At 41.5% G+C, this 14581-nt stretch overlaps 1 protein-coding gene across 3 annotated transcripts in view; it reads left to right on the plus strand.

Annotated features, from left to right (window-relative positions):
* FGF12 (fibroblast growth factor 12) overlaps window positions 1-14581 on the plus strand; it is a 226962-nt gene that overhangs the window by 204075 nt on the left and 8306 nt on the right. For all 3 annotated transcript variants that reach the window (XM_050308571.1, XM_050308572.1, XM_050308570.1), the window contains one exon: window positions 13662-13860. In XM_050308571.1, coding sequence (XP_050164528.1) covers window positions 13662-13860 — 199 coding nt within the window. The remainder of the gene's footprint in view (window positions 1-13661; window positions 13861-14581) is intronic.

Here is a 14581-nt window from a genome sequence, read left to right on the forward strand (position 1 = left end):
CAATCCATCTACGTCCTAAGGACCTCGCTGCCACCGTCCAAGCTCGCTTGGCCCCGGCAGATGAACCTTAGGATTAAAGGGTGGGCTCAGTTCCGCGCACACTGTGTCTCACCTAAAAAATCCAATGCGCAGGCTGGAAGGTGTAAAGACCTTGCCCGGATCTTCGCTCGCGAAGACTGGCCATTATTATTATTATTACTGCTTGTCCCTCTGGCCTCACAGGCAAGATGTATATGATGCTTTTCACGTGGCTTTTCACCTGGTTGTGAGATAGCCAGCAGCAAGTCAGCTGGTTGGAGGGGTGCAGACAGTTGGTTCATTTGAAAAACCCACTTGCCTTCCTTGCAGAGCCTTTCCACAGGAGTACATTGAGGCCCCTGAACCTGATGTCTGTGTCAGGAGGGGCTTTGGGCTACACTTTGGCTATAGAGCAGAAAGTGACAGCTGCTTTGTCTTCTGAAACAGCTTTGTAGTAAAAATTGTGGGGGAAAGAAGTAGGGTTATAAATGGAGCTCTGTTGAGAGCCGGGGCTGTGTTGTAGTTGTAGCAAGGACAGAATGAAATAATTCAGGGAGCCTCTTCCATGCTGCATAATCTCTGTCCTGCTGCGTTGAAGCATGGGCTGAGCTGCAACCATGGCAGCTTCTAACTGGGTATGGACATTACTGGGTGGACAGACTTTTTTTCCCCATTTACAGTATTGGGGAAAGAAGCAACAAAAGGCATTAAATGCACACCAAGACTTGTAAAAAAAAATGTACGTACCTCAGAATGGTAACTGAAAGTAAGTCATGCAACAAAGTTGAGCCCTTCAGAACAACCTAGTCTTTTACTGGCTTTCAGAGCCTGATATGAATAAATAATTTAATGGCTATTAATGTGAATGCTGCTGATTTTGAATCTCAGTTCCTACCATATTAAACCCTGCAGCCAGCTCTGCCCTTAAGGAACATTCTTTCTTCAAGGGCTTCGTATCCATGCAAATGTTATCTGCACCCTCTGAAGAGGCTAGAGCTAAAAAACGGCTTTTGAAAATGTGTAGCACCATGCCTTGCTTTTTTATCAAATATACTCTAACAAAAAAAAAAAAAACCAAAACCAAGTCTTTTTCAATATCAAAGTTAAATTTAGAAAGCAAACTTTTTAAAGCATACTTGTCAGTTGAAAGTTAATTTTTTTAATGACCATCTTAAAGGCAAAATCTTACAACACATTATTTTTCTTTTGTGCCTCATTTGCCTCATATTTTTTTACTGCCCTCTTCTAAGTAAAAGGATCCCCATGGTGCTCTTACTTTCTGTTCCTCTAAGTGCAGTTGCATGTATTTCTCTGTGTATTAGCAGTTTGCTAATATGCTTTGGTTAGATCAGTTAAGATGCAGAAGTGTAAAACCAGTAAATAAAATCCAGTGATTTGGTAAGCATTCTACCACTTACCTGTTTGAATTTCTGCTTCACAGGTTTTTCACCTTTCAGCTTCTTTTGTGTTGTGCAATACGGTGACAGTCTTTCATGGCTACACTGTTTGTGTGTAGCCCCCTGTATGACAGATTTGGACAGACTGGGACACTGTGGCTGTTGCTGACCCCAACACCATAGATTATAGGGGCAGAAGTGACTGTTCAGGTCTATTAGTGTGAACAGATTATCAGATAACAGAGTTTTGCTAAGTCATTCTGCTTGCATGAAGTCCCTGCCTTTGACTGAGTTAAGTCAGACACTTCGACACAGGTTATCTTTGGGTTTTTCTCTCCTAGTACCAGAAGTTATGTTTCCACAGGACGTTTAATCTTCTTCTCCTTCATTTCCCTTGTTATGAAAGTGATCATTTCAATTTTAATAGAAACATTCATGAATCAGTGTTTATTCCTTGAACAGAATGTGTAGTCCAGCTTTAGTGATTCTTAGAGGAACCAGTTCTGCTCATGTTGTTGCACTAATGATTCATAACTTATCATTGATAAAAACAGATGAAAACTATTAAATAGTACAGATTGTAAGAAAAGATTGTTATGCTCATGAGCAAATGGTTTCTCTTTTGTGGGGCTTTTTGTTTCAGTGTGGTTTTTTTTTCCCTCCTCCTGTTCCATAGCAGCACAGAAAAAAAGCAGGAATGATGTTTTTATTGTAGTGATATAGTCAAGACAGATCTAAGGTTTCCTCTCTCCCTCAACATGTTTACTGGAACATATAAATAAGATTTATTTAAAATTTATCATGCTAAGAAAGATCTTTTCAGACCTCTGAAATCCAGCTGTGACACACAGTAAACCCCAGGCTTTCTGCAAGTAAGGTACTAAGATTCAAATAGACAGGGTTAGCAACTGACCTTTTTTGTTGTTATTGTGGCATATGTGTCTCTTTGTGAATGTTGGTGCTAAGCTTTCTGGAGGGCTTTGTGTTACTGTATCCAGGCATTTCAGATCATAAAGGAACAATCTGAAGTGTAAACTCCACATGGCAGGAGAAGAGGACCTTGTGTACAGCCAGCACCCAGGTTACAGCGTGCTGCTTACATTCCTGTTTTCCAGAGGACATACAGGGTCCTTGACTCCTTTTAAGGATATTGACATTTCAGATCATCACATGCCTACTCTATTATATACCACTGCAGTAAGCCAACTATCCCAGATATCTCTGGGATTAGTGCTTTTGGAACAATCCCTCCAGTAACCTCCACATACAGCTCTTTGGTTTGCACCACGGAACAGTCTTAGGCTGTGCAAACTACATTCCTTTTGGGTGAAGCTAAACTGAAGGGTGCTCTTTATGATGCCCATAAAGTACTAGATATTCAGACCATGGGACCAGATGGCAGTTAGACCAGACTGAACTCATCCTGAGATATGTACAGCACCAGCATCCAGCCCTTGCTACCAATGCTTTACTCTACACATTTGGTCCCACAGGGTAAACACAATCTCTGTAAAAAATCATCAAATCCCTACAGTTCTGATTGTAAACCCTGGATCTCACTGAGAGTGCATGCTGCAATAAGCAGCTACAAAGAGAAAACAGTAATTTTAAACTCTGGATTGCTCTGTTGATTTTGAGTCATATAATTTAAAGACAGTTGCACAGTCTTCTGTATACTAGTAACACAATAAAATGATCTCCTGCTTTACTGTGCATTGTGCCAAACAGAGTTAGTGTGTTATATTACTCTCTCTAGAGTGACTGTATTATCTTAGATTGGAAGTTGCAGTCATTAGTTGGCTTCTGAACAGTATCAGATGCCAAAGCTAATCTGTGTTGTCTAGCAAAGTGTGCAACAGAGTGAAAAATTTCACTATAGCCACTACTCTAAAATCCCTGATGATATACTTCCATCTGTCTGATTCCTGGGAAGCAAAGCATCAGCTACAATGGGTCACTCAGCTGCATACACTGGAACAGTCAGATCTAAGCTGTGGCGTAGTTTGGGTTCATTCAAAATGTTTGTGCATTGTCCACGGGTTATTTCACATCAAAAGGAAACTAACAGAAAAAGAACAAGTCAAGTTTTCAGCACATATGTATTGTGGAAATCCATTCAAGGTATTAATAAGTCCAGTGTTCTCTGTGAAGTTGTTTTGGGCTGTAAGATTTGTCAGTGCTTTTCAAGCTAGGCAGAGGTACTGTGGTCAATACATGGATGGAAATTCTGTCACAACAGAGTTGGTTGATTTTCTGAATTCCCAGAAAATCAGTGGACAAAGGGCTGTCTACCCCTCATGCCATACACTTTCTTTCTCCTCCCTTTCTCTCCCAACAATGTTCTGAGTAGCTGGAGGCTCATTCATTTCTCAGGCTGAATTCACCTCTATTATATACAACCAAAGACAGGTTCTTTGTACACCATGAGCAATTTAAAGAGTATTAGATGGGATGCTAGCCCAAAGTGTCTGGCTTAAGGACACAGTGTCTGAAGGAGTCAGGACCAGCAGAGGAGCCTGCTCTCGGAAATTAAAATCCAGTGCCTCAATAACATGACAGGTGTTCACGAACAAACTCTCTTCAATTGGCAGTAACTGGTGCTCACGAGCAACAGAAAAGTTCCTGCAGATCCTCTACACAGTCTTCTGTTATAGCACCCACCTACCTTCACTGGGGTTTGGGATGATGAGCGGAGGGGTTTGAAGTGTCACCCTGAGTGTCAGCCTGGCAGATATTAAGAAAGCACCATTGACCTTTTTTTCTGGCTTTGTCTGCAGAAATGTTGTGGGGACCCAGGCCTTGAGGCACAAATTTCAGGGGGTTCCCTTTGGCTCTTCCAGTAGGCAAACAGACCTGGCCTCCACCCAAGAATATGCCCTGAACCTTTTCTTTTCACTGTGTAGGCACTGCAGCAGCAGGTACCAGGGGGATGGAAAAGCCACATAAAGTGTAGCACTTCATAACATTTTGTCCTGGTTGTAAGAACCTACCTGTCCAGCGCCAGCTTACCCCAGCCTCGGCTGATTTTTTAGACCCCAGGACTTGCTGTTAGTTGACCAGTCATAGCCAACCTGTCAATAAGCTGTCAAAATACTAATAATCTAGCACCGCTCATTTTCAAAATGGAAATTTTAGCAGCAAAGAAACTGAATTTCCTATCCTGGTCATGACAGCTCTGAAAATGGTTTAATTCAGCAGTAGGGAAGATAGGGAGAGTGTCGGAGATGGTGTGTTTCCACTGAGTCTCACGGTTTAAATTTAAGAGTCAAAGCAGAGAGGCTATCGCAGCACATCAGCAGCTCAAGGCTGTAATAGGCCTGGTGAGCTCCTTGGCAAGTCCTCTTATCTTCTGCTCATGTGACAATGAACTACACAGAAAATTGGGCTGAAGACATTTTCTCTCCTCAGACCTGCAGTCCACGCAGGGCTGCACTGTCAGGTAAGGACAAGCCAGTTTTGTCTGAGTGCTAAAAACTGTAAAACACTTGTAAGACTCTGCCTTACAAGGAGTGGGGCTCACTCACAGTCTCCTTCTTCGTGGCATTGTTATAACTGCATTATTTCATTTGTGTCAGAAAGAAAGGCTGTTTGCCTAAGAAACTCAACTGGAACTTGGGGGAAATAAGTTTCTCTACTTGCTCTGACACCTCCTGTTTATAGGGCAACCAGCAAGCCAACTGGTCTTTCAGTGCTCAGGACCTCAGCAAAAAAATGTAGAAAATAAGACATCTTACCTGTCCTCCTGTCATTATGAGGGCATTTTTATTAAATACCCAAGGCATTTGTACTGTAGTTTGAGCCTTTGAGGATAATTTTCATATAAATAATAACATGATAAATCTAATATTGACTGCTAATTTTCCACTAAATTGTTCCTTTTGACTATCAGAAGAATAGAAGAATATAATCTCATGTTTATAAATGCATAACCATTACTCTAGTTTATACATTGTTATTATTATCAACAATAATAAAAACAGCAAGATCACAAAAATAACCAAAGGTCACAAATCAATTTATTCTGCCCTGTACTCAGGTTCAAATTGATGCCAAGAAACATAAAAGAGATCAGAGGTTCAAAGCATCCCATCTGGCTATGTTTCTAGAGTTCTTAGATTATTATTTTTCTTCATAGTTATTTCAGGCTTTAGCAGATGAGGCAGTACGATGCTAATTTAGGAAATCTGTTTTTCTTGTATGCAATTAACATATCTTCATCTTGTCCATCTTGTCTCATGATCATTATCTCTGAATGCAAAGATGTATTTCTGGATACTATTTGGGAGTAAGCAGAGTTGATAACATTGTTAGTAATTTCAGACACTTTGTCAGGAAAACAGAATGTAGAGAAGACAATAGATGAGTTGGGATTCCCAGGTTAGACGTTATCCTGGGGTTTCACCAGATCCCCAGGCTGCAAAGAATGCAGAGACAATGGTGTCAGAAAATCCCCCTTCATGGGAAGCAGTTGCTTTCCTGGAAGAGGGATGCTGAACTGGATGGGGCCAAGTGCCACACGAACGAGCTGTGCTGCCACTGCTACTCCAGTTCATAGGAGTCCAGATTTTAAGAGGTTTAAAATTCCAACTTGAAATAAGATCCAAAATTAAAAATCAAATCAAATCAATCAAACAAATTTCAAATATACCTTATATTTTAAAAAGAAGGAATGAAAATTTACTCCATCCAACCATGAATTTGAATTTGGGGTCCATCATTAAGAAAGAGTGAAGCAAAGGACAAAATAGGTCACTTGTTCTGTGTACCACATTGGTGAGCAGCTCGATGTGCAGGTTTCTTCAGATCACACTTCACAAGAGCTGTGCAGTCATTGGTACCCAGACCTTAATGATGGAGCATGTTCTCTCATCCATCCTACCCAGGTTCTCCAGCAAGGGTGAGCAGCCCAGTGGAAGAGTCGTCCCAAGCTATGTTCTTGTCAGCACTCATTAAGCTGAAAGCTGTGTTCCTATCAGGATTTCATGAGCAGCTCACCAAAAGCCAATGTGGTGAATTGGGGCACTTTATGAAGTACTTGGTAGAAATGTACCTGCATGATGTACAGGCCAAGAGCTGAAAGCAAAAGAACACAATACTGCACTGTGGTGGGATGGAAGGTCTGAATCAGGATCCCCAAACTCATCTGCTTTGTAGCCAGAAGGAGACCATGGTTTGTGTGGATCTGTATGAGCTCATTTTCATGTGGGTAATGGGTTATCTGGGGCAAAATGGAGCTCAGTGTGTCCTGCAGAACCTACCACCTGCATGCCTGGGCAGATGTCCTTGCCACTGCAAGGGTACCTTGGCCACGTCCATGCTGCAGTCACACCTTTGTCTCCAGCATTCCTCTGTGGTGACGTGAATAATTTAATCAGTCCTTGAACACCAAAAGGTGCCTTAGGACAGCCTTTGTCCGCATATAAAGATCTTCAGTCTAATTACAGAGGCTTGTCCAGCACTTGGGTTTTTTTTCCCTGTCTAAAAATATTGGGTCAGCTCACAAGACTTAGCAGACCTGCATTCCACCTGTTTCATGAGTGTTTTAAAGTGAATCCAACTGAACAAATATGTACCTTGAGCACAGAGAGCTCCCACAAAAGTGAGTGCAGATAGCCCTCTAGTTATATTTTCAGAGGCAGTAAGTAAGATAGCTTAATAATGCTGCTTCTCAGCTCCTGGAGCTGGAGACCAGACCTGCATGGATGGTGATTTATTTGAAAATGTGCTCCCTCCAGCCCACAGATGGTCCAGGCGGAGTCAGAATACTTGCAGTTACCATATTACCTCATCAAGTGAATCTCTGCTCTGCAGCTCCCATGTAGCAGCTTATTTTAAAATGTAACTGCTTTCTCCTACTTCTAAAAGGCCACCAATAAGACTTGTCACCAATCTCTTGTGGAGCTAGAAGGGGGAGGAAGAGTGAAGTGTGAAGAGTAGAATATCACCTGCCATCTGGACAAAGATGTGATGAGATGTAAAGTTTGGATGCACATTTGCGGTTCTTGATCACATGCCAAGAGAGAGCTCAGCTACAATTATTTTAAAGCATTCCCAGACAGATGCAACCCTAGGTCATGGGAGAAGCTACACTGAGGCAGGCAGGCAATGAATTGCATCAGACTCTGTGCAAGGCATCATTGCCCGTGGGAGTGCTGCTATAGTCTGCACAAACTTATCCTGTGAAAGAGCCTCCACGGTAAAGACCTGTCCTGGGAATATGAGTATACTGGGATCAAGTGCTGTGGTACAAGGTTTGTAGTCACAGATTCTCAGATATTCAAAGGCATATTTAGCCTCTGAACTTTCATGGGTTTAAATGGGAGTCACGCATTTGCATTTCACCTGGAAGCCCAAATGTCTTCAAGAATCCTGTGCCTTTGCACTTCCATAGTGATTTCAGTGCTGAATTTCTCAGTGCTGTTGGCATCAGAGGGGTGTTGATAAAACCCTGCTCTGGCTCAGGTCAGTGGGGAATGTAGAATGGGCTTTACTGGGTAAAGAGCACCATAAAGCAGATGCTCTTCTATAATGCCATCCTTTTTCCTGGGATGGAACAGCACTTAGACAGGCATAGTGAACAGGATCCAATCATTCCATGCTCTGCCTCTGCAAGCATAATGAAATGCTACTGCTGATAGCTGTGCTGATATTTATGATTTCTACTTAATATGTTTTAAATGAGTTGATGAGCTCTAAGTATTAACACTAACATCGGTAAGTATCCTGAGCCAGATTCTCTGGGAGGGAAGCCTTGTCATGCCATAGACTTTGGTGCATTTTAGTGCTTTTATCCCATCTGAAGATCTGGCTCAGTAATTGTGCAGCACATAAAAGAGAAACCCATAAGTGCTGTAAACAAAGGAAAACTGTTACTCTGGGAGTGTGTTAGTTAGATATTTCAACACTCATAATTAACATCCCTTTCCTAAACTGTGGCACAAACTACTTGCAGAATGAGTTTTTTCTTTTATTACTGCTAGTTTCAGTGACTGAATTTATTAAGTCATTAGGTTTGCTTCTGGATTTGTGTATTTGCTGTTCTCCTTTGGGTTATAATAAAATCAAATCTTGAGAAAAAAAAAAAAAGATATCTTTATTTGTCTGGCAATTTTGAGAATGTTTGTAGGGAAATGGTAAGCAATACAAACAAGCAGCCCAGTCTGTGGGGACACTGAGTGAGCAGCTGGATTTGAATTCAACAACAGCTAGTGACAGTGTTCTACTGGCTGCCTGGCTGTCCCTGAGCATTGCACATGGGAACCTGTCACCATTTCTGCCATGGTCTGGAAACATCAGGAGTTTCTGGGGAGCAAATTGTTGGCTGTCATGATCAGAACCCAGAAGCACCATGCTGTTGCTTCCAGGGGACCTCTTCCTTGCAGTTCCCAGCTGAGGATGTTCAGTGGCAGGGATGCTCCCATACTGGTACTGCAGGGCCTGGCAGTGCTTTGCTGAGCAGCACCAGGGCTGTCCACTGCCCTGACAGCACTATGAACTGCACCAGGGCTGTGATGCTGTTGGGTCAGCGTTTTTTGAAGTGGCTGATACCTCCAAGGGTGGTAGTGCATCCCTGAATGCTCTGAAGTCTCATGTCCACAGTTTTGATAGCAGTGCTTCTGCACTGATGTCTGTGGAACTTCTCCAGCTGTACGGAAGTGCAAAGGGGAGTCCATCAGACCTACTGTGTTCAGGGTCCAGAGGCTGGGTTAGATCTACCTGACCAGGGCAGGTGAAAACTGAGGTGGTTTAGGAAAAAAATCTGTCCTCTCACAAACCACCTCCAGCCTGTGCAGTGGTAAGAGAAAGATGGGGTCAGACATTCCCAAGATCTCCCTGAAAGACCCAAGTGATGCAGACATTGGCTTGTGCCTGCAAGTCCCATCCATGTTTTCATCTGCAGATTGCAGAAGACACTACTGGGATCAAGGCTAAATAAAATGTTGTTTTTCTACACCAAAAATAAGTTTTGGGGCAATTATGGTACCTTATACGCTCCCTGAGCAGGTCTGACCCAGTGGATCTCAGCACCCTGCCCTCCAATGGCAGTTGCATCCATTTAGCTCCTTTTGATTCCAAATGTCATTGAATGTGGTCTTCCTAATTTTCTGTGTGATAGCTACTGTGGTTTTTTTTTATAGACTGTGCAATTTCCAATAAAACTAGAGTTAGCACAAACCAGACCTATGTTTGTTTTTTCAAAGCAAATCTAATTATTCTTCTTAATAGAATTGTCTTTTGTTCAAGGGATTGGATTGAGATGCAAAAAACGAGTTGCAAGCAGATGCTAATCATTTTGCATGTAAATTACTAGCATTTCTTTTACAAATATTTCATGCAGGTTTTTAGTTTAACAATTAAAAAAAAATCTGCTTTTCAAAACCACTTTCAGTAATGTCTGCAGACATTTAACAAAATACTTCTGGCTCTAAATCTCCAAGTAGTAAGCAAATAAATGTATTTATTTACTTTGTATGCAAAAATAATTCATTCAAAGGCACATATTTCACATGGAAATTAAACAAGAGAAATTCCCTTTTTTTTTTTTTTCCTGCTACAAATCACCAGCATACTCTTTAATGAGGAGAACTGGTGGAATTTCCGAGTGAGCTGAGTTCATGATGGTCCTGACAGAGGACTTCTATGGACTTTGTGCAGAAAATAGAGTCACTGTTTATTTCTTTGTTTAAAGACTGAAAAAAGACTGGTGATTAAAAGATGAAGCCATCTGTTCTCTCACTGTCTCGTACTTGGTCATGCTATTTCAATCAAGAAGAAAGTTGGAAAAATAATTGAGTGGGGTACGTTATAAACCTGTTTCAAAAAGTCCCTGCAGCAAGTGAGGAAGTGACGTGGTGCTCATGACCTGGCTGTTTAGTCTCTCTTTATCTGTGGGATGAAGAGAAAGTATTGGACCTTGTCTTATAAATTAAATAGTGACCTTGTCTTATAAATTAAACCAAAGAAATAAAAAGAAAATCTTGCATGCCTCAGGGTTCTGGTCAATAGATCAGTGATTTTTCAAAAATAGCTTCAGTTATCTCAGATTTCAACCTGTGCAGCAGTGGCTGCTACGAACTGCTTTGTTAGTGTGAAGCCTGTTGTGCACACCTGCACTTTCCTCTTTCCTCCAAGCTCTTCTCAGCCCAAGACAACTGAAACAGCAGTTCCCACCTGATTAGACATAATTGCTACAATTAATTTTGACAGTGAAACTTGTAAAGAGTTTCTGCCATTAATATCCCACTAGCCTTTTGTTATTGGTAGCCCCAAAGCCATCAGCAAAAGGTATGTGATGAAACTAGATGATGCACTGTAGCTGAAGGCTTGCCATTGGCCACCAAGAAGATATCAATGAAGAAAAATGTGTTTGCATGTTAAAGAGATTTAGAGAACATGCTAAATATCCTCAGGCAGGGCAGTGCTTTGAAGAGTAGCCTGTGTCCTGCTCCACTGTCCTATCTCCTTTCTGGTCATCTGGTTCTTCCTTCTCCATCCTCTTGCTCATTGTGTCAGCTCCATATGTGGGAGTGACCGTGCCAAGGATTTGTGGTGCTCAACCCTGTGAAGTCCCTGTGGAATGTCAGTTTGGTGGTAGGATGAATTGCATCCTGGTGTGTTTGTCTCGAAGTGGCACAGTTGTTGCTGGTGAGGTGATATATGTAAGAAAAAGGATAATAATGCATAAACCCAGTATTATTTAACTAGAACTTAGCTACCAAATCTGTGGGGTTTTTAAGCTGCTGAATAGACAGAGCTGGGGTGTTTTTTAGTGGTGTTGCCATGGTTTGTGTCCTGAAGTGCTATTTCAACTGAATTGTGGGGGATGAGGAATCAACCAGCCAATTCACAAAACCCATGGGATGCTTTTGTTTGCTTGTGGGGGAGCTTAAACATTTAAAGGAAATCAATATTTTTTTCTTCATATTTTCTTAAACCTTCATTGAGTTGATGTCTTTACATACATTTGCTTTAAAATAATAGAAGAATTTTGCTGCTTTATTAGTACAAGTGAATATACAATACAGGGTCTGCTTTTAAGAATTGCTGCTGCATGTCATAAATACTATATATATTTATAGTGTATATATATACACTATAATATATATTTAACTGAAAACCTAATTTTCAATAACTTTCAATTAAAATATCTTTTTTTCTCTGTGAAACAACATTTTCAAAATTTATTAGCTTTTATATTTCTTCCTCATTGAACATAGTCTTAGTTCCACATTGAAACTAAAACAGAAGTGGAAAATCCAGATATCTCATGCACGGTATATTCCATATTTTGTCAAGTTGGGAGCTATCCTTCACAGTCTACCAGTTTTTCAGTCCCCCTAAAGGAAATGTTCTTGATAAGTTTTTATTGATGGGTAACGAAGGCATGGGAAAGGGAAATTGGTTTGAGAGCTGCTGCCTGGCTGGCCCTGATGCCAAGGGGTGCCCCTGAGCCAGCCAGCACAGGCAACCACTGCAAACTGCCTGGCTCCCGGGTGAGCTGTGTTCTTCCCAGGCAAGACAAAGCCTGGAGATAAAGAGCAGATTTAAGGAGCACTTAAACACTGATCTTTGGGGAAGCTACTTCAAACACCATTTTATAGTGCTCTAAGTTATCTAGATCTCTCTTAACTTGTTTCACTTTCTTTTAAAAATATTTATTTCTTCAGCAAGGAAGACTCCCTCAGATAGGGCAATGTGATCTGTTGCACTGATAGTATTTTTGTCTGTGTGGTGCTAATGATTGATGCCAAATTCATGTATGCAGCACAGCTCTGCACTTTCTGCTGTGCTTTATTTTCTGTGGCTTCAAGCCTGCAAGGATCCCCGGGTCTGTTGCACACTGGATTTACTGTCAGAACATCAACACTTTATATAATCCCAAAATCGCTTGGGAACACATACATGAGTGTTGCTGAATGTTCAGAATGTTCGTTCTTAAGCAAGGTCTGCAGTAAATATGTGGCATTACTCCAGAGGCTTTGCTCAGATGTTGGTCATGGGTTTTCCATTGGCAAGAGTGGAAGCTCCCAAAGATTTGGGAGTGGGAAAGGCTTGGGAGGGAGCATCGCTCACCTGTAGCAGCAGCTGCCTTCACTCACAGGGCTCATAAATACCTTGTCTGGGACCTATTAGAAGGATTTTTTTGCTAAAGCAGTTTTACTTCAGAATATGCATTTTCACTGAACTTTTTTTTGCAAGGATGTCATAGTTTTTATGAACCTAGTGGGAGAATTTGGCCAGGACAAGTTTTCTGCTCAAGATCAAATTCTGGGAAGAATACCCAATCCACTAACAACCCATCTGACTCACTGAAGGTTTGGGAGCCCACTGCCACAGAATGCCCTGGCCAGCCAGATCTTTGAAAAGAAATGTAATATTTCTCTGCTGTAAAAATCTTGAAAAAAACTGGGACATGACAAGTTCTGGTCCATAACTGAGTGTAGTTTCCTCCTGGAGACTTGATGTGAAGCCAGTGCAACTGGTAATGGCGCAGCCACTCCCACAGCCAGCATTGGCTTAGGAGATGTCTTGTGCAAACCCAGGTGTCCTCTGCTCCAGGGCAGGTGTGGAACCACTTCTCAGAATCTGAAGAAATACTTTTGCCAGAAATCTTTAAAATTACTTCTTTCTCTTTATTGAAAGGTTTCCAGGCTTTGTGCCAGCATTTCCTCACGTCACTTTTGAAATTATATAGTTTACTTACTTTTGTACTCCTGTTTCTTTAAATCCACTTAAGTTGTTCAATAAACTGCCCTTTGCCTATAAAAATTTGAAGAAACCTCAATATTTTAGACAATGAGCATTGTATACATTTCTTCCCCATCACAGGGAAGGTAAGAACAAAGCCAGGGGAAGGCATCAGGAACACCAAGGCTGTCTCTGCTTCTCAGCTCTATTTTTTCTAATTTTGCTTAGTATTCCAGTCTAAATCCTGGTAAATTCCTGACTTTTTCCACATGCTTTTCACACCCGTTCACTGTAGGCTGTTTTACAAACTGCAACTCTGCCAGGGAAGGAGAACCTTTCCTTTCAGCCAGGAGTTTTCTACATGGGTGGGATCTGGCATTGCTGATGCTTCTTGTTTTCTGTTGTTAACAAACTGCAGTGCGTGACCATTATGTATCGCTCGGTGATGCCTAATTTAGAAGATCAGTGATTAATTCCTTCCATTGCTTTTTCCTCTCTCTCTCTCTCTCTCTCTATATCTCTCTCTCTCTCTCTCTCTCTCTCTCTCTCTCCCTGCAGGATGTTTTCACACCAGAGTGCAAATTTAAAGAATCCGTCTTTGAAAACTACTACGTTATTTATTCTTCCACGCTGTACCGGCAGCAAGAATCCGGACGAGCGTGGTTCCTGGGACTCAATAAAGAAGGTCAAATTATGAAGGGAAACCGGGTGAAAAAAACCAAACCCTCATCACATTTTGTACCCAAACCCATTGAAGGTATGGAATCTGCCCACTCTCTCCATCAGTGGTGTATGGGAAGGGGGAGTTTGCAAATTCATATTCATGGTTTCCTGTGTGGAGGTGTTGGGCTGCAAGACCAGAAAGCAAGGAGAATATGTATAACACTTCAGATAGGTGCTGGGCTACACTGTTAGCATTTAATCTGCTTTTCTTCCCATATAATAAACTTTGCACTCGTCCCAAAGGGGTTTCTTAGCTTTGGGATGCTAAAGGGTGAATTTAAAAGCCTGGCAACATGAGAAATTACTGGAAAAGAAAATCAGTCATTGAGCAGCCAGCAGTTTAAATGGAAGCTGATCCAGCAGTGATCATAATGTTGGGTTCTCTGTGAAGATTTTGCCAGTGTATTTCAGTAGGCTTCCAGTCCCATATAGAGTCAGTAGAGACCAGATTTATCCCACCTGATTTTAGACTTTGGCACTCTTTTTATAGTAACAGAAGAAAAATGCATCCTACCAGCACAGCTGTGGATGTACTTGGTATGTCTACCATGAGATGACTTAAATCTGTTTTTTTCTCATATGTGAGGACATCCTAGTTAGTCACCAGGGGGTAGAGATACCTTATCATACTCATTCAAAGTTAGATGGGATGCTGTCATGCCATATTTCTTCATCACAGTGAGGCTTCAATGAAAGTCATGGAATTGAAGTTTTACCCTCCTGCTGATGCCTGTACACTGCTGAAGTGTCCCTCA

Source organism: Myiozetetes cayanensis, unplaced genomic scaffold (assembly GCF_022539395.1).
Source record: "Myiozetetes cayanensis isolate MyiCay16 unplaced genomic scaffold, myiCay2020 scf13, whole genome shotgun sequence".
NCBI classification, from domain to species: Eukaryota; Metazoa; Chordata; class Aves; order Passeriformes; family Tyrannidae; genus Myiozetetes; species Myiozetetes cayanensis.